This window comes from Sus scrofa, chromosome 3 (genome assembly GCF_054392235.1).
Source record: "Sus scrofa isolate SSC_HxYL_T2T_F1_AM1 chromosome 3, Sscrofa_HxYL_maternal_Yorkshire_Landrace_v2.0, whole genome shotgun sequence".
NCBI lineage: Eukaryota > Metazoa > Chordata > Mammalia > Artiodactyla > Suidae > Sus > Sus scrofa.
In genome coordinates this window covers 3692449-3710350 of record NC_139385.1, presented here as the reverse complement: position 1 = coordinate 3710350, position 17902 = coordinate 3692449, and the positions used below count along the sequence as shown (strand labels likewise).

At 51.4% G+C, this 17902-nt stretch overlaps 1 protein-coding gene and 2 long non-coding RNA genes across 3 annotated transcripts in view; 1 reads left to right on the top strand and 2 right to left on the bottom strand.

Annotated features, from left to right (window-relative positions):
• On the bottom strand, nucleotides 1-446 carry LOC146404335 (uncharacterized). Its single transcript, XR_014840032.1, has 2 exons — nucleotides 309-446; nucleotides 1-183 (listed from the first exon to the last, which is right to left on the bottom strand). It is a non-coding gene; the product is annotated as an uncharacterized LOC146404335 (long non-coding RNA).
• The window catches only part of RADIL (Rap associating with DIL domain), a 132900-nt gene continuing 115009 nt past the window's right edge, over nucleotides 12-17902 (top strand). The window contains exon 1 of the mRNA XM_085016320.1: nucleotides 12-212. Within this exon, the coding sequence (XP_084872446.1) occupies nucleotides 166-212 (47 nt within the window). The 5' untranslated portion in view covers nucleotides 12-165. The remainder of the gene's footprint in view (nucleotides 213-17902) is intronic.
• Nucleotides 7986-12627, bottom strand: LOC146404334 (uncharacterized). Its single transcript, XR_014840037.1, has 2 exons — nucleotides 11110-12627; nucleotides 7986-10796 (listed from the first exon to the last, which is right to left on the bottom strand). It is a non-coding gene; the product is annotated as an uncharacterized LOC146404334 (long non-coding RNA).

The window sequence follows — 17902 nt, the reverse complement described above, 5'->3', positions numbered from 1 at the left end:
ACCATCTGCTCGGGATTTGGCGTCGGCGGCTCCCGGCTCGGCTCCAGCTCCGCTCCGCGCGCCCCCGGCCGCCCCCGCGCGGGCCGACCTGCTGCTCCCGCCCCACGGCCTTTTGCAAGTTGCCGCGGTCTGAGCCCCCGGCTGGAGGCTGATGGAACCGCCGCGATGTTCGCTCCCCGGCTCCTGGATTTCCAGAAGACGAAGTACGCGAGGTGAGCGGCGGGGGCGCGCGGGGGCGGCGGGTTCCGCGGGTCCGCGCCGCCCGCTCGCTTCCCCCGCCGTCCCGGGAATCGCGGTGATGAATGGACCTTGTCCCCGGGCTGGAAGGAACCGGACACGAGACGACGTGGTCTTTGTGAGAGTCTCCGCGCGCAGCTCTGCGCCCTGGACCCGGGAGGAGCGCGGCTTCCCAGCGCCTCCGACTCAGCGGGGTGCCCTGCCGCGAGTCACTGCACCTCTCTGAACCCCGGTTTCCAGGTCTGCGAGGTGGGATAGGGAGGAACCCCACTCCTGGGGTCCCCGCACGGCTTAAGTGAGATTTCCTTGAAAGCACTTTGCTGGGCGCCCGGAGCCGAGTAATCGCTCAAACGCCTTCCTGCGCTTTTGTGAATGATAAAAAGCGGTACCACCCCTCCCCTGTGCCCCGTACACCGCCCTTGTGCCCCCGCGCCCCCAACACCCCGATCGCCCTCATAGCTAGCGGGAGAAATGGGTAAGTTCTCTTTTCAGGTGGAGAAACGAGGCTCAGGACCAGGACCTGTACCTTGCGGCCTTTTCAGGGTGAAGTCTGTGGTCCCCTCTGAGCCTCAGTTTCTAGAGCGATGATTTCAGGTTGCTGAGTGGAAGCCGAGCTCCTGTCGCCTTGATTCCCAATTGAGGGGCTGCGGGGGGAGGGGAGGGAATATTAAGTTTCTCTAAGATTTTTGGAGGTGGGCTTCCCGCCTGAAAGCTGGCATGAAAACCCTTTCCCAGAGTTGCCCCTTTGCCCCCAGGGATCTTCGGGGGAGGACAGGGCTCTCTGGGAGCGCAGCCCTGGGCTTCTGCCTCCTGCCCGGGCAGGCTGTTCACAGGGGGGCACTCAGCCTGCTCTGCCCTCCTCAGGGGTGGGGTGAATTGCCCCGGGTTGGTGTCCTTTTTGCTGTCCACGCCCACGTGGCTTGTGGGTCTCCTGACCATTGTGGAGGGTCCCTTGTCCCACGAAGTCCCCACGAGTTCCTGTCAGACCCAGCTTGACCCCAGAGACTGAGCAGGGCTTTTGGGCAAAACGACCTAGTATCCATGAGAATGCAGGTTCCATCCCTGGCCTCGCCTAGTGGCATAAGGATCTGGTGTTGCCGCAGCTGGTGGTGTGGGTTGCAGGTGCGGCTCCGGTTCGACTCCTAGCCCAGGAACTTCCATATGCTGCAGGTGCTGTGGCCCTAAAAGGAGCAACAGCAACAGCAAAAGTGGGGAGGCAGGACTGGGTCGTTTTTCTGGTCCATCCCATCTCCCTTTGCTCTGAGGGGAGGGGCGGTGTATCTCCTTCATAAAGTTGGGGAGTCCCACTGGAAGGGGGTGCTGGCGGGAAGGACTGGAGGAGTTCCCTCAGAGTTTCTCTTGGTGGGAAGGCAGGAGGGGCTGTCCGCACATCTGCGAGGTCTTCTCTGAGTGGGCACTTGGACTTTACAGAGGCTCCTTCTCGAGGGTTCTGTGTGCCGGTGTGCCATGTAAGTTGGTGGAGGTGGAAGCTGGGGGATGGAGGCTGCAGGTGCAGATACTCAGGACGGAGCTCGGCTCCACGCCTGCTGCGTGATCTTGGCTGGGTGTCTCCACCTCTCTGGACCTCTGCTGGTTGATCTGTAAGACAAGAGAGTGAGTCTAAATGAGTTCCAGATTTGGATAGCGGTGCCGCCCCCTCTGTAACTGGACCAGAACTCACCAGCTGGGCAGAGGGCTGGACCATGAGCCCCCATTTTCCTGCTTGGGCTGATGCTGCTTCTGGGGGCGCGGAGTCCAGCGATGGAGTAGAGAGCAGTGATTAGAACTATTTCTGTTTCCTTTACTACCGTCCGATGCCCAGATTCCAGCCTTAATCAAGGGTTTGGGATTGAGCAAATTTAATAGTATATGCACTTCTGTTCAATATTTCTATATTATACAAGCCACAGAGGTAGTTTTAAATTTTGGGGTGCTGATTCCGTTTCATGTGTGAAAAGGTAAAAAGAAAGAGGTGAAATGAATTATAAGAATATATTTTAGGAGTTCCCATCATGGCACAGTGGAAACAAATCCAACTAGGAACCATGAGGTGGCGGGTTTGATCCCCCGCCCCGCTTTGTGGGTTAAGAATTTGGCATTGCCGTGAGCTGTGGTGTAAGTCACAGATGCGGCTCAGATCCTGCATTGCTGTGGCTGTGGTGTAGGGCAGTGGCTGGAGCTCCGATTCGACCCCTAGCCTGGGAACCTCCATATGCCATGGGTGCGGCCCTAAAAAGTTAACTCCTTATATCCAAAGGCTATTCAATATGTAATCTATATAAACAAACTAGATATTTTATGAGTTTAAAAACTGGAAGTCTTCAAAATCTGGTGTATTTTATACTTACAGCCCCTCCCAGGCTGAACTAGCTCTGTTTCAAGCGCTCAAGAACCACCTGTGGTCCGTGACTGCCATATTGAAAAGGACGAGAATGTTCTCCAGGATGAGAGTTGGGGTGTTTGTCTCAGTCCACTCAGGCTGCCATGACAAAGTGCCGTAGACTGGAAGCCTGACAAACAACGGGAAATGCTTTCTCACAGTTCTAGAGGCTGGAGGTTAGAGAACAGGGTGCCAGCATGGTCGGGTTCTGGTCCGGGCCCTCTTCTGGGTTATAGACTGCTGACTTCTTGTACCCTCATATGTTGAAAGAGGAGGAGCTAGCTTTTTGGCCTCTTCTCATAAGGATGCTAATTCCATCTATGAGGGCTCCACCCTCATGACCTAATTATGTCCCGAGGCTCCTACCTCCAAATACCATCACATTAAGGTTTAGATTTCAACATATGAATTTTTTGGGGGGGCATTTAGCAGTGCTCCTAGTTAAATGCTGTGTGACACTGCCAAAGATGCTTTCCCTCTCTGAATCTCTGTTTCCTCAATGGGTGGTTGGATCAGCTGATCTTTAAGGTTCTAATCCAAGGTCCCTGAATTGTGTAGCTACATCCAGAGACATATTTATCATAAAGCTACAGGAATTAAAGACAGGGCTAGGTAAATTGACCAATGGAATAGACAGGCCAGAAACAGACTTATGCATATAGAGGCATTTGGTCAACCCAGGCAAGGATGGTCTGTTGAATAAATGAGATAATTAGTTATCCAGATGGAAACCAGACAACTGGAACCCTGCCTCACACCATACAGAGAAACCATTTCTAGATGGATTAAAGACTGTAAGTGAGGCGCCCCCTGGTGGCTCAGTGGGTGAAGGATCCAGCGTAGTCACTGCAGTGGCTCAGGTCACCCATCTGGTGCAGGTTCGATCCCTGGTCCTAGAACTTTCACATGTCCTGGGTGTGGCCAAAAAATAAGGTTTATAAGTGAAAAAAAAAAAAAAAACACTTCCAAACTTCTCAAAAATCTAAAACGATGTCTTTTGGAAATTGATGCTAGGTAAAGATTTCTGAAGGCAAAATTACAAAAAGTACAAACCATAAAAGATTGATTGGCTGGACTACATTAAAAATGACATCTTTTTATTCACCAAAAAATGCCAGGAAGACAGGAGAAGGTAAACCGCAAACTTGAAGGCTCTGTTTGCAACACATTTACCCCAACGAGTCATTAATATCCAGTATTTAGAAAGAGCTGCCATGAGGAAAAGGTGAATAACCCAAGAGAAAATGTAAAAAGAACACAGATGGGCAGTGAGCCTGTAAAAAGCTGCTCACTTGCGCTGGGGATCAAGGAAATGCAAAACTAGAGCCTGTGGAGTGACAGTCTAATATCCAGGCTGTAAGAGGTCTGACCGTTCTGTTGCAGCAACTTCGGAAGACAGCAGTTATCATGTCAGCTTGGACATGGCCCCTCTCTTCTGGGGGTCTACCCCAGAAAAACTCAGCACATGGGCACCTGGGGAGATGGACCAGAATCTTCTGAGCAACCTCGTTCAAGGCGAGCAAGACCTGGAGACAGCCCAGGGGCCCACGGTGGTGGAATGGTGTGTCTTTGTACAGTGGACTAGCAATCCTGCAATGCAAACGAACTCCAGTTCCAGGCAACAGGAGGGCTCCAGCTCATAGACGCGTTGAATGAGAGCAACACAAAAGAAAGTCTGAGTCCAGCTGTGTGATGCTCGAAACCTGGCAAACCAGCGGGGTTGTTCGGGAAGGCAGAGGTTGCATGTACAAAGCCAGAAAATGTTTACAGGATCAGGTTAGTGGTTCCCTCGAAGGGAGGGAGGGAAAGATACACAGGGTGCTTCCGGGCTCTTATAATTATTGAGAGGAAAAATAAGCTGGGTTCTCTATGTCCTAGAAGCCAGCGAGGTCACACATTCCCTGGGAGAGCCTCAGGTGGCCTCACCTCGCTGCAAGGAGGCTGGGAAGTGTGTTCCGTCTGTCGCTGTCCCCTGCCGCCTCCAGCCCAGAGCAGCACCTGGCACCTGCCCAGTTCCTGGTTAAAATCTGTGGCATGAATCTTAGCTGTGTGACTTTGGATGAGAGAATTTACCTCGGAAGACATCCGTCCCGTCTCTCGCTTAATGCAATGTGACTTTAAACGGGGGTCATTATAAAATACCAGTGTGGTTATAAATGGAGCACATGCTCCTTGAAGAACAAGTGTTATTTATTTTTATTTTTGAATTTTAAAATTAAAATAATTTTTGGCTGCGCCTGTGGCATGCAAATTTCCCAGGCCCAAGCTTGAATCTGTGCCGCAAGATCGACCCAAGCCACTGCAGTGCCAGCGCTGAATCCTTAATCCACTGGGGCCCAGGGAACTCTGGGGAAAATTTTTTAAATTGGGGGGAGTGGCTATGAAAGTGAAAGCAGCAGACCCTTAATCTCATGGTCTTGAAATGATCACAGTTAAACATGATGATTTTTCTTCTAGTCTTTTTTTCTACAGATAATTTACAGCTGGCACTGTATCTTGATTTAAAAAAAGTTTTTTTTTTGTCTTTTATCTTTTTAGGGCCACACCTGCGGCATATGGAAGTTCCCAGGCTAGGGGTTGAATTGGAGCTGTAGTTCCCAGCCTATACCACAGCCACTGCAACGCTGGATCCTTAACCCACTGAGCAAGGGCAGGGATCGAACCAGAGTCCTCGTGGATGCTAGTGGGGTTCGTTAACGGCTGAGCCACAACGGGAATGCCGACTCTGAAATTCTGAAGGTCACCGGTTTCGTAAACGTTTGTGTGTTTTCAGGTGATGAAGGTCAGGTGCGGGAAGCATCTGGCGGGCACCTGGTTGGCAGTTACTGCTCCAAAGCAGTGGTTATTTTTATGTCATGGTTACTGTTACTCAGTCTGTCTTTTTCCGGAGAGGATTTGAGGTGGTTTATAAAAGGCAGCATCCTCCAGATGCTCGGGGCTGTTGGAGCGATTCTTCCATCTCAGCAACGCTTTCTCTGACTTCGGCAGGTGTCTGCGTGGGTGGAGGTGGGGATTGCGGGCGCTTCTGCCTTGCTGGGCTGCAGCGCGTCAGGGGGGCACAGGGCTTTGTGGAGTTGGCGGGGACCCACACTTTCTGCATCTATGTCCTCTCCTTTCGTCTCGTCCTGGGAGTCGCTGCAATTTGTATTCCTCTTTGGTTTGCCTGAGGTCTCAGATTGGTGGGATGCGTACCTGGTTTGGACTCTGCCTTTCTGCCTCCTATGCGACTGTGGGGAAGATTGACAGTTCTCATCACCCACAGCCTTGCCTGTGATCGACCTCCCCACCAGACCTGGGGCTTAGAATTCCGAGTCCTGGAGTTCCCGTCGAGGCTCAGTGGTTAACGAATCCAACTAGGAACCATGAGGTTACGGGTTCGATCCCTGGCCTTGCTCAGTGGGTTAAGGATCTGGCGTTGCCGTGAGCTGGAGTGTAGGTCGCAGATGCAGCTCAGATCCCGAGTTGCTGTGGCTCTGGCGCAGGCCGGCAGCTACAGCTCTGATTCGACCCCTAGCCTGGGAACCTCCATATGCCGCGGGAGCCTAGAAAAGGCAAAAAGACAAAAAGACAAAAAAAAAAAAAAAAAAAAGAATTCCGAGTCCTCCCATTGCCCACACTCTTGCAGGGACTGGCACGGCTCTCAGAACATGTTACCTGGGCATCAGCCCCTTTCACACATTCGCTGACGGGCCCACCCCAACAAAATGGGCTTGATCCTCCTTCTAGACAAATACACTTCTCTGGTGACAAAATAGAACACTCTGAAATGGGTTCCCTCGTGTGACTGAAGCCTGGCTGCTATCAAAGACAGCTGAGTGTAGTTAATTTTTACACGCGTCTTTGGCGTTGGTTGCTGGGCAGCGATGCTCGGATGAGTAATAAAGACATACAGTTTATTAGTTATTATGTCTGTCATATGATTTTTCTTAACGTCACTGCAGCAAAGTCATTAATTATAGTCAAGATTTTCACTTAAATTTGAGTTCTATTCATAGTAAACAAAGGAGTTCCTGTTGTGGCTCAGTGGTAACAAACCAGACTAGTATCCATGAGGATGTGGGTTTGATCCCTGGCCTCAATCAGTGGGTTAAGGATCTGGCATTGCCATGAGCTCTGGTGTAGGTCACAGATGCTGCTCGGATCTGGTGTGGCTGTGGCTTTGGTGTAGGCCGGCCGGCAGCTAAAGCTCCGATTCAGCCCTTAGCCTGGGAACTTCCATGTGCCACAGGTGCGGACCTAAAAAGACCAAAAAAAAAAGTAGTCAAAATGTGTTCGGGCCAGGATGGTAGCACTAGCCACCTGTGGCTTTTTTGTTTGTTTGGTTTTGGTTTTTAGAGCTGCACCCGTGGTGTGTGGAGGTTCCTAAGCTAGGGGTCTAATCGGAGCAATATCTGCTGGCCTGTGCCAGAGCCACAGCAGCACCAGATCCGAGCCATGTCTGTGACCTACACCACAGCTCATGGCAACGCCGGATCCTTAGCCCACAGAGTGAGGCCGGGGATCGAACCGCAACCTCATAGTTCCTAGTCGGATTCGTTTTCACTGCGCCACCTCGGGAACTCCCACCTGTGGCTTTTTAAAAAGTAAATCTAGGGAACTATATCCAGTCACTTGTGATGGAACATGATGGAGGATAATGTGAGAAAAAGAATATATGTGTGTGTGTGACTGGGTCCCTTTGCTGTACAGTAGAAACTGGCAGAATACGGTAAAGCAACTCTAATGGAAAACATAAAAATCATAAAAAAAAGACACAAAGAAACAGTACACTTCACCCCCCCCAAAGTAAATCTAGGAGTTTCCTGGTGGGTCAGTGGGTTAAGGATCCAGCATCATCACTGCTGTGGCATGGATGTGATTCCTGGCCAGTGAACTACCACATGCCATGGGCACAGCGCCCCCCCCCAAAAAAAAAGTATATGTAAATACATTAAAGTAAAATAAAATTAGAGAGGTCGTCCCTCCATCACACCAGTCACATTTCCAGTCCTCTTTGGCCACATGGCCAGTGGCTGCTGTAGGACGGCACAGGCAGAGAGCGTGTCCATCATGGCAAAGCTTTCTCTTGGAGAGCACCCGTCCGAAAGATGAACATGAGAAATACAGTTCACTCCCACACAAATGTAAATTAAAGCAAAGGTAAGAGGCTAACAATTTAAATGATTTTAAATTCTAAAATGTTCAGACATTTCTATTAAGTTTCAAAGTCAAGATACAAATTAAGAGAAGTATAAAAGTTTAGAGTCAAAAAGCAAGTAGGAGTTCCCGTCGCAACTCAGCGGTAATGAACCAGACTGTGTCCATAACGACGCAGGTTCGATCCCTGGTCTCGCTCAGTGGGTTAACGATCCGGCATTGCCGTGAGCTGTGGGGTAGGTCACAGGCTCGGCTTGGATCCTGCGTTGCTGTGGCTCTGGCGTAGGCTGGTGGCTACAGCTCCGATTCGACCCCTAGCCTGGGAACCTCCCTATGCAGCGGGTGTGACCCTAAAAAGGACAAAAAAAAAAAAGTAAATAAATCTGAAATATTTCGACTTTTTTTGAACACGTAGTGGAAACCTATTTTATGAAAATGAAGCCGCTCAGGTCTAGAGTTCAGTGTCCACCCAGTTGCCAGTGTAAAGAGTGGAAATTATGTCTTATGCAAGGTACATCTCGTCTTGTACAAACACAAATTCGCAAGTACACATACAAACTCATTAATATTGTCCATAGTCCTCCAACTCCAGGGCACCTCATGAGTGTCTTTGAAACCTGGAACGGACATGGGCAGAGAAGCAGATTGATGCGGGGGACGGCTGGGCTGTGACTCTTTCCTGGGCTGGGAAGGGAAGGCTTTCACAGATGAGTTATACTTGTCTCTCGGGGGGAGTACTTCCAGGCGTCCTTCGGATACTGAAATCTGGGGATGCTCGAGTGCCTTACAGGTGGCCCTCTGTATGTGTGGGTTCCCGGGTGTCAGCCACCTGCGGGTTGTGTAGTAGTTTCCTTCTGTGGTTGGTTGAATCCCCGGGACATGGAACCTGAGACTACTGAGGACCAACTGTAGCTTGTCTTTTGCTTACCTAAGTGCCTCTGCGGCTCACCTCCTCCTTGTTTGCAGTGCCAGACGTGGCATCACCCACACACCCTCATGGCATTTGGACGTAATCAGTTTCATCGGAATGCGTGGTGGAATGTGCCCCATTTTAAGTGTGCACCTGGATGGCATTAAGTACCTTCCCCTGCTGTGCAGCCACCACCACCCTCCACATCCAGGACTTTTTCATCTTCCGAAGCTGAGACTCTGTCCCCGTTAAATACCGACTTCCCATTTCCCCCTCCGCTGGCCTGGCACTGATCCTTCTGCTTTCTGTCTGTTTGGCTCTGACGACTCTGGGGACCTCAACTGAGTAGAATACTGCAGTGCTTGTCCCTTTCTGTCTGGTTCCTTTCACTCCGCATAATGTCCTCAAGTCTCATCCATGTGGGAGCAGGTGTCAGAATTTTCTTCCTGTTTGAAAAAAGTTCATTGAAGTATAATTGATTTGGGGTATTGAGTTAATTTCTGCTGTACAGCAAAGTGAGTCAATTATACCTGTATATACATTTCTTGACATGTTTTTTCCCATTATAGCTGATCACTGGTGGTTGAATAGAGTTCCCTGTGCTATACAGTAGACCCTTGTCTATCTATTCTATATATAATATTTGCATCTGCTAATCCCCAGCTTCTGATCCATCCCTCCTCCCCCACCACCCCTGCAACCACAAGTCTGTTTCTATGTCTGTGAGTCTGTTTCTGTTTTGTAGATAAGTTCACTTGTGCTATATTTTAGATTCCACATAGAAGTGATATCATATGGTACTTGTCTTTCTCTTTCTGACTTAATGCACTTAGTATGAGAATCTCTAGTATTATTTTTATTATTCCAGATTCATGGCATTATTTCATTCTTTTTTATGACGGATGTTCCATTATATATATATGTGTGTGTGTGTGTGTGTGTATATATATATATCGCACACATCTATCTGTCTATATATCACACATCTTTGTCGGTTCACCTGTCAGTAGCCATTTAGGTTGTTTCCGTGTCTTGGCTATTGTGAATAGTTCTGCGATGAACATATGGGTGGATGCATCTTATTGAATTATAGTTTTGTCTGGATCTATGCCCAGGAGTGGGATTGCTGGCTCATATGGCAGTTCTGTATTTAGTTTTTTAAGGAACCTCCAAACTGTTTTCCATAGTGGCTGCACCAGTTTACATTCCCACCGGCAGTGCAGGAGGGGTCCCTTTGCTCCACCCTCTCCAGCATTTATTATTTATAGGCTTTTGAAGGATGGCCATTGTCACCAGTGTGAGGTAGGACTTCATTGTAGGCGCCTCCTTTTTAAGGCTGAATGACATTCCATTGGATGGATATGCAGCCATCTTTTGTTCCGAGGACATAGGACAGGAGCTGTGGGGGAGTGCTTCCTGGGGCCTCCTGTGTTATTTATAGAGTGGATATCCAGGGTGACGGCTTACAGTGCTAGCAATGCGTGCTGGATCCCTCGTGACCGAGGTACTCAAAGCTCCTTAAGTTAATTTGTCTGTGTTTGTGAGAGAGGACCCTCTAAACCCTGATCCACAGCTTCTGCTACCGACTTCTAGCACTTGTTAGGAATGCAGTCTTGAGCTCCACCTCAGATCTATGGAATCAGAATCTTCATTTTCATAAAATGCTGGAATGATGCATGTGTGCATGAAACAACTGACCTAAAGGACAGGCTTGGGGACAGAGTCCCTCTTATTTAGGGGTGGTACTGCCTGAGTGTTGCTCTAATAGAATTATCAGATACATAGCACACCTGCTGCCTTTCTTCCCTTGTGCCCAGGGCAGACATCACTAGTCGATCATGAGCTTGGACATCGTTCTTCCCATTGAGCAGAGGGAGTCTCAGATTCTTCAACCTGGCACTCCTGGCCGAAAGAGAAGCAGATCAAGAAGATGACCAGGGGAGTTCCCCCTGTGGGCACAGTGGGTTAAGGATTCAGCATTGTCTCTGTGGCAGCTCAGGTCGCTGCCAAGGGTGGGTTTGATCCCAGGCCCAGGAACTTCCATATGCGGTGGAAGAAAAAAGAACATGACCAGCTAGGCGCAATAAGAAGTGTGCATTGAGATTCCTAGTGCCCCAGGCTGCCTCTTTGCCACTATTTTTCTTTCTTTCTTTTTTTTTTTTTTTGTCTTTTGTCTTTGTTGTTGTTGTTGTTGTTGTTGTTGCTATTTCTTGGGCCGCTCCCGCGGCATATGGAGGTTCCCAGGCTAGGGGTTGAATCGGAGCTGTAGCCACCGGCCTACACCAGAGCCACAGCAACGCGGGATCCGAGCCGAGTCTGCAACCTACACCACAGCTCACGGCAACGCCGGATCCTTAACCCACTGAGCAAGGGCAGGGACCGAACCCGCAACCTCATGGTTCCTAGTCGGATTCGTTAACCACTGCGCCACGACAGGAACTCCCACTATTTTTCTTATTAATTGCCATCACAGTATTGACATCTACCCCTTGCAGAGAGTTTTGTATGTTCTAGGCTTTGTTCTAGGGACCACGTGGATTGATTCGAATCCATTCTGGATGATGCCAGGTAAGAAGACAGGTACAGGTGAAGCTGACAGGGATGCTGGTCTGAAAGATCTGTCTGACCTCAAGTCTGAGTGTTTGCCTTCCTGCAGGGATGCCAGCCCTTCCTTCAAGGGACCCCCTCCCTGGAGAGGACCCCAGGCTGCCAGAGCTCGCAGGCTGAAATCCAGAACCCTGCAGCCCCCTCCCTGGCTACTAGATGAGCAGGAGGGCCACTGGAGGTGACCACAGAGGGCTGGCTTTGCTCCCAGGAAGTGCAAATGTGGACAATATTCGCCTCTCCGCCCCCCTGCCCCGCCCCATGCCTAAGTGAAGAGCCTTTTTTTTTTTTTTTGCTGTTCAGTGCTGCATGTGCAGCACATGGGAGTTCCCAGGTTAGGGGTCTAATTGGAGCTACAGCTGCTGGCCCACACCACAGCCACAGCACCTCAGGATCTGAGCCACACCACACCACAGCTCATGGCAATGCTGGATCCTTAACCCACTGAGCGAGGCCAGGGATCAAACCTACATCCTCATGGATATGCGTTCGTGAAACAGGGAAAATGATGCTTCCCCTGGAAGGTTGTTTGGAGGAAGTGCATGTAAACTGGCATAGAGTGAGTACCGATTAAGCCATGGGCGGGTAGTGCAGGATGGGCGCTGGCTGCTGTGCGGGTCGCCCAGGGGAGCTGTCCTTTCAGCACCAGCAGGTCTCTACTCACTGGCCTCTGTCTGGACTGGACACCTGAGCTGACAGATACGCAGGGAGACTTGGGAAGGGACATTTGTCCAGAAACCCTCCTATAGCAGCAGTGCAGAAATGCACCTTCCTGTTCCCTCCAGACACAGCCCACCCCTCCAGATTTGTCCCAAGCTCCAGTCTTGGGCAGGGGAGGCTATGGCAGGTCTCACATCTTTGCTCACCGTTCCCTGTCCAGACAGCAAGCCGCTTGGGGCAGGGGTGGGCTGGGGGCTGTTCAACCCCGCTTTGTCCCTTGAGGAGCCAGCGTGGTCTGGGATGTGGTGGGCACATGCCAGGCTTGTCCACTGGTTGGGCACCCACAGTTGGTTAGTTGGTTCATTGATTCATTCACAAACCTTAGGGAGAGCCAGGGCTGTGGTGCGGGAAAGAATCCTATGAAAAGCTTGACCCCTCCCCTCCAGAAGCTCAAAGTTTAGGGGAGGACTCGGCCTGCTAATAATGTGTGAACAAATGCATAATAGAGGTATCGATAAATATGCTGGAAATGTAGGTGTGGTTTCCGCTTGAGTGCCTGGGTGAGGAAGGGTTTGAGGGTAACTTTGGGACTTTTGGTTATAAATAACAGAAGCCTCAGTTTGAATTGGGTTAAAGCAAATGAGAGAGGGAGGGGGACAAAGAGGAGAGGGGTATTGGGGAGGAGAAAGAAAGAAAAAAATGTTGGTATTCAGAAATGAGAAGCCTATGGGTTCAGGTACAGCTGGATCCAGGGTCTCAAGGAGCCTGTCTCACTCCATCTCTGGTCTCTGTTTGCTTTGGTGACTGCATTCTCTGGATTGCTCACAGCTCTCATGGATGGAGAATTTCTTGCTGGATCATTCAGGATCACCATAACCCTGCAACCCCCTTGTCTTGGCTTGGATTTCATGTCCATTCTTGGACCTGTTGCTGGAGTCAGAGAAAAGACCATGCCAGTTCAAGGTCACAGCCCTTCTTTTAGGGCTTGGAGATTGGGAGTTGGGCACGGCTTGGAATGGTGGAGTGCAGCTCCACCTGAACCCGATGGAGTGAGAGCAGGGAAGGGGTGGCCCCAAACAAAAGTGGGGCCATTGATTAAAGGGGGGATAGATGCTGGACAGGCAGAAACCACCAGTTCCTGTAGAGAGCTGTAGAGAGGTTGGGGCATTTCTGTGGGTCCTACGGGATGAATAGGAGTTTTGCAGGGAGGCTGGCAGGTGCAGAGGGAAAGATGTTCCTGGAAGAGGGTAGAGCATGGAGGGGGGATGTGTGGGGACACTCAGGGAAGTGCGGCTGGTGCTCAGACTGCAGTGGGGAGGGTACCATCTCTGGTCCCCAAGGTCCCCAGGGCTGTGTCCAGCAGCTGGCCTTTCCCCCGTGGGCTCTCTGGCACTGCTGAGGCTTTTACGCTGGGAGTGGAATGATTCGGGTACCAGAGGGAGAAGAACTCGAGGGAGAGAGGCTCCTTCAGAGACTATCGCAGTGATAAAAATGGGGGAGCCTCCTGGGATCCTGAGGGGGGGGAGCCTCACACAGGAACTCACTGGGAAGGGTTGCCCACTTCATTTCTTGGCTCTGGAGGTGGGGGTGTGGCTTCCCGGCCAATATGCCTCTTTACGGCAAAGTCTTCCATGTCTGTTTCCCCAGTCCCAGTGGGTGAGCCAGATACCCACTTTCAGCATGAGATTTACAAAATGGAATGTAACCTTACAAAAGGAAGGGCGTTCTGATACAAGGTTCTGCTACCGAGCGTAATAAACAAAATGCTATTATTGCATCCTGCTCCTAAGCTAACGAGCAAAAGGACAAATCCTGTATGATTCTACTTCCATGCATCTTGAGAGTCATCACAGAGACAGCAAGTAGAAGGCTGGACACCAGGGGCTGGGGGAGGGGCAGGGGTGAGTGTGTCATGGATACAGAGTTTCAATTTGGGAAGAGGGAGTGGTTCTGTGTGTGGAATGCAGTGATGGTTGTACATCCATGCAAGTGTGCTCAATGCCGCAAAATGACATGTTTAAAAATAGTTACAATGGTAAATTTTATGAGTATTTTATTAGTTAGAAAATTTATGAAAAATAACACCTAGTAGAAAATGGTGACCTATGCAGGTCATTTATTAAATGTGAGAGGGACATTAGCATTGATGCAGTATTTTTTTTTTTTTTTTTGGCACGTGGATGTTCCTGAGCCAGATATCAAACCTGAGCCACAGCTGTGACCTGAGTCACTGCAGTGACAATGCCAGATCTTTAACCCGCTGAATCACAAGGGAGCTCCAATGCGGTATTATTTTTCCTTTTTTTTTTTTTTTTGCTTTTTAGGGCTGTGCCCGTGGCATATGGAAGTTCCCAGGCTAGGGTTCGAATCGGAGCTGCAGCTGCCAGCCTACACCACAGCCACAGCAATGCAGGATCCCTGACCCACTGAGCGAGGCCAGGGATCAAACCTGTATCCTTATGGAGACGAGTTGGATTTGTTTCCTCTGTGCCACCAGGGAGCTCCCTGATGCAGTATTCTTTAATAAGAGTCTTGCAGACTTTGCTAGTTGCCATATTGCTCTTTCAGTGGCTGCTTGCCAGCTGCAGGATGATTGTGCTGTCACTGTGACATTAACCCTGACCATTGGTTCAGTTGGCATCCGTGGTTGCTCTCCTAAAGTTACCAATTGTTTGGGTACAAAAAAAGCATTGCAGGGGAGGGGAGTATTTGGAGATTATGCAAACATTCATTCCCTTCCTCATATTATGAAAACTTGTGCTCAACAAGTAGAGAGAGTGGGGGAGTTTCCCGCTGTGGCTCAGCAGGTTAAGAACCTGACATAGTGTCCCTGAAGATGTGGGTTTGATCCCTGACCTTGCTCAGTGGGTTGTGGATCCAGCGTGGCTGTGGCTGTGGCTGTGGCTGTGGTGTAGGCTGGCAGCTGTAGCTCTGATTTGACCTCTAGCCTGGGAACCTCTAGAGACCACAGGTGCGGCCCTAAAAAAAAAAAAAAAAATAGAGAGACTGGTGTATCGGACCCCACAGCCGAACAGTAGCTTAACCACAACTAACAGTTACTAATGAACAGATACTAACGTTTTGCCCCACGTGCGTTGTCTCTGTGCCTTTTCTCTGCTGAAGGCATTGGAGACAAATCCCAGATGGTGGTATTTCCGTCCGCATCTCTAACGGGTAAGGATTACTTCTGCCACGGGCAGTACGTCCCAGAGCTGTTGAGCACTTGCTGCGTGGCTCGTGTGGAACGTTTCATTTGGTTTTCGTGAGTTTCCGTGGATTTCGCCACAGCTGCCAGAATAGCCTGCCCTGCCGTAGAGGCATCTTACCTTCAGGACCGGCGTTCTTGGCAAGAAAAGCAGGAACCTTGACGTCGCTTCCCTCCAGGAGGCAGGAGACATCTGACTGTCCCAACCCTAGTGATGTTGAGGTTGATCGGGGCCAACAAGGTGATGCCGGCTTCCCTGAACTTGAACTTGACTGTACCATTGCTCGGCAACCTCTCAGCAGCCGTCTCCGCGCCCGTTGGTTACCCTTGTCTGAATCAATGATTCTGTTCCAGTAGCAGTTTTGTGATTTTTCGGGAACCTCTGAAGGAAGGACACCCTCAGCTCCAAACACCTCTGCACTTTTTGTATCAATGTGGTGGGATCTTTGCTTTTATCTCAGGCAGAACCGAGGGTTCCTTTCTTTCAGAGAAAGTCCTCCGGGGGAGGCATGGATCAGTCCTGCTCGTGGTGGAGGGAGTCTCAGGCCCCGTGGATGGTGTTTCAGACTCTGTGAAGCCCCTGGGGGTCGTGTGCACAATGTGTGTGTGTGTGTGTGTGTGTTGCTCGCGTGTGCCTGTGGGTGGATGGATGTGTCCCCGTGTGCATTTTGCTCTAGGAAAGTGTGGGTCTCTGGGGGACTCTTTGGCCCTGAAGGCAGCTGCTTTGCTTGGGAGGTGATGCCTGAATCGTAGGGGTTGGAGTTGGGCTGGAAACTGGCCTCAGGGGACCCCAGGGTCCACTTCCCTGGCAGAATCCCCTGCCTTGAGATGGCATCCTGGACGCCTGGCCGTGGGCCGGACTGGACTGTGCCAGAGCCAGTGGCCCTGTATGAGTGGGGATGGGACATTCCAAGGCCTTTGCCCTGTTCCATGGGCCCTGGAGGGGCCCCTCCTTTCCCGAGGACGAACAGGAGCTTGGATAAATCGATTTCCCGGGAAAAGATTGGCCGCTCCGCGATGCCCCAGTGTTCCAGTGGGAAGATGGGCTCTTGGAGGCGCCTTCTTGTCTGTGGAGTTAGAGCTGCTTTGCCTTGGGTGAGCCAAGGGCTAAAGGTCCCCTGGCGGGGGTGGGGGAGGTATTTGCTGATCCCCCCACCCTTTATGGCTGCAGCCATGGCTGATGGAAGTTCCAAGGCCAGGGATCGAATCTGAGCCGCCGCTGGGACCTACCCTGCAGCTACAGCAACGCCGGATCCTTAACCCACTGCACAGGGTGGAGGATGGAGGTGGCGCCACTGCAGAGACATGGCAGATCCTTGACCCACTGCACTGCAGTGGGAACTCCAGTATTTTCTGACTCTCCTCAAGTTCCTCCCAGTGGACTCCAGCTTGGGACGTGGCCCCTGTGAGGAGGAGAACGGGTGTCCCACGAGCTCAAGGGAGAGCGTTCGGGACTGTGATCCCATCCTGGCGTCGGAGGGGAAAGCTGCAGAGAGGGGGATGTGGCCTCGAGGCCCTGGTGCCTGGGTTTAGGAGAGTGAGGGCAGACAGGGTGGTGGCGTGTCTCTTCCAGGGCAGTGGAAGCAGGGGGTGTGGGAGCCTTGCAGACTGTGACGTGCTCTGCAGGTAAGGCGCCTGGGGTCGGGAGCGCCCTCGGCTGCAACTGGAGTAATCTAGAAGCTTCTTGCTCGGCGTGGCTATGGCCGGTATCCTTGGGGTTTACTCTCAGCTGCTGAGAATCTGCCTTCATGTGGGTTTCCCCAGAAGGGGAGACCCAGCGACAAGGAAGCACGGGCAGGGGGCGTGTTTGGGAGGTGACCCCCAGTACAGCAACAGGAGAGTGGGGAGGCGAGAAGAGGAGGAGCATGTAGCCACTAAAGGGTTTGTAAAGAAGCAGGTCGTGGAGTTCCCTGGTGGCGTAGGGGTTAAGGACCTGGCATCATCACTGCTGTGGCTTAGGTTTGATCCCTGGCCCGGGAACTTTTGCATGCCATGGGCACAGGCAATAAAAGGAGCAGCAGCAGCAGGTTGCTGCTGTAGGCGCCAGAGCTTAATTCTGTTTGGGAGATGGGAACACGGCTGGGAGGTCTCTCCACTGGCTGAGGGCAGAGGAGCTGGAGCATCCGTCAGCTCCCGTGAGTCACTGGTGGAGGCAGATTTCCTCTAAGCATTAACTTCTTGGCTCCTGCACGGGGTCTGGATGCTGAGCAGGGGCTGGGCACCCACAGCACCCAGGCGGTGGGTCGACCCCTGCGGCCTGTATCCGTGCTTTGTTACAGAGATCTTGGCGGTGGAGGCCCCACCCTGGAGGTTTCTGGTTCAGAAGGTCTGGGTTCCCACAGCCCCTCCCTCCTGTTACCTTCTGGGAGCTTCCAGTGAGGCAGGAAGGGTTGGGGTGGTCCTGCCGTGGCATGCCTCGTGGTCTCCTCCAGACCTGCCCGGGATCTGGCCCTCCCCCCGCTTCCTGGGGCTCCCCTCCTGTTCCTGCTCCCCTCCCCCCTGGGATTTTGATCCTTGCAACAATTCTGAGCTGGCACCAGCCCATGGACTGTTTTTACCCGACTCTGTTTCCCAAAGGCTGAGCCAAGATGCTGTCTGCTGTCCAGGAGGGGCTGTGAATTCATGAATGGGCTCAAAGCAGCAGCCTGGGGCCGAGCTGGAGCAAAGAGAGGCTCCGAGGCCCGGGGCCAGCTCTGCCCTGGGCTGCCCTCGCCTCTGTGGGACAGACAGACAGACCCCCTTTGTTTTCTGGACAAATGTCTTTAGTCTT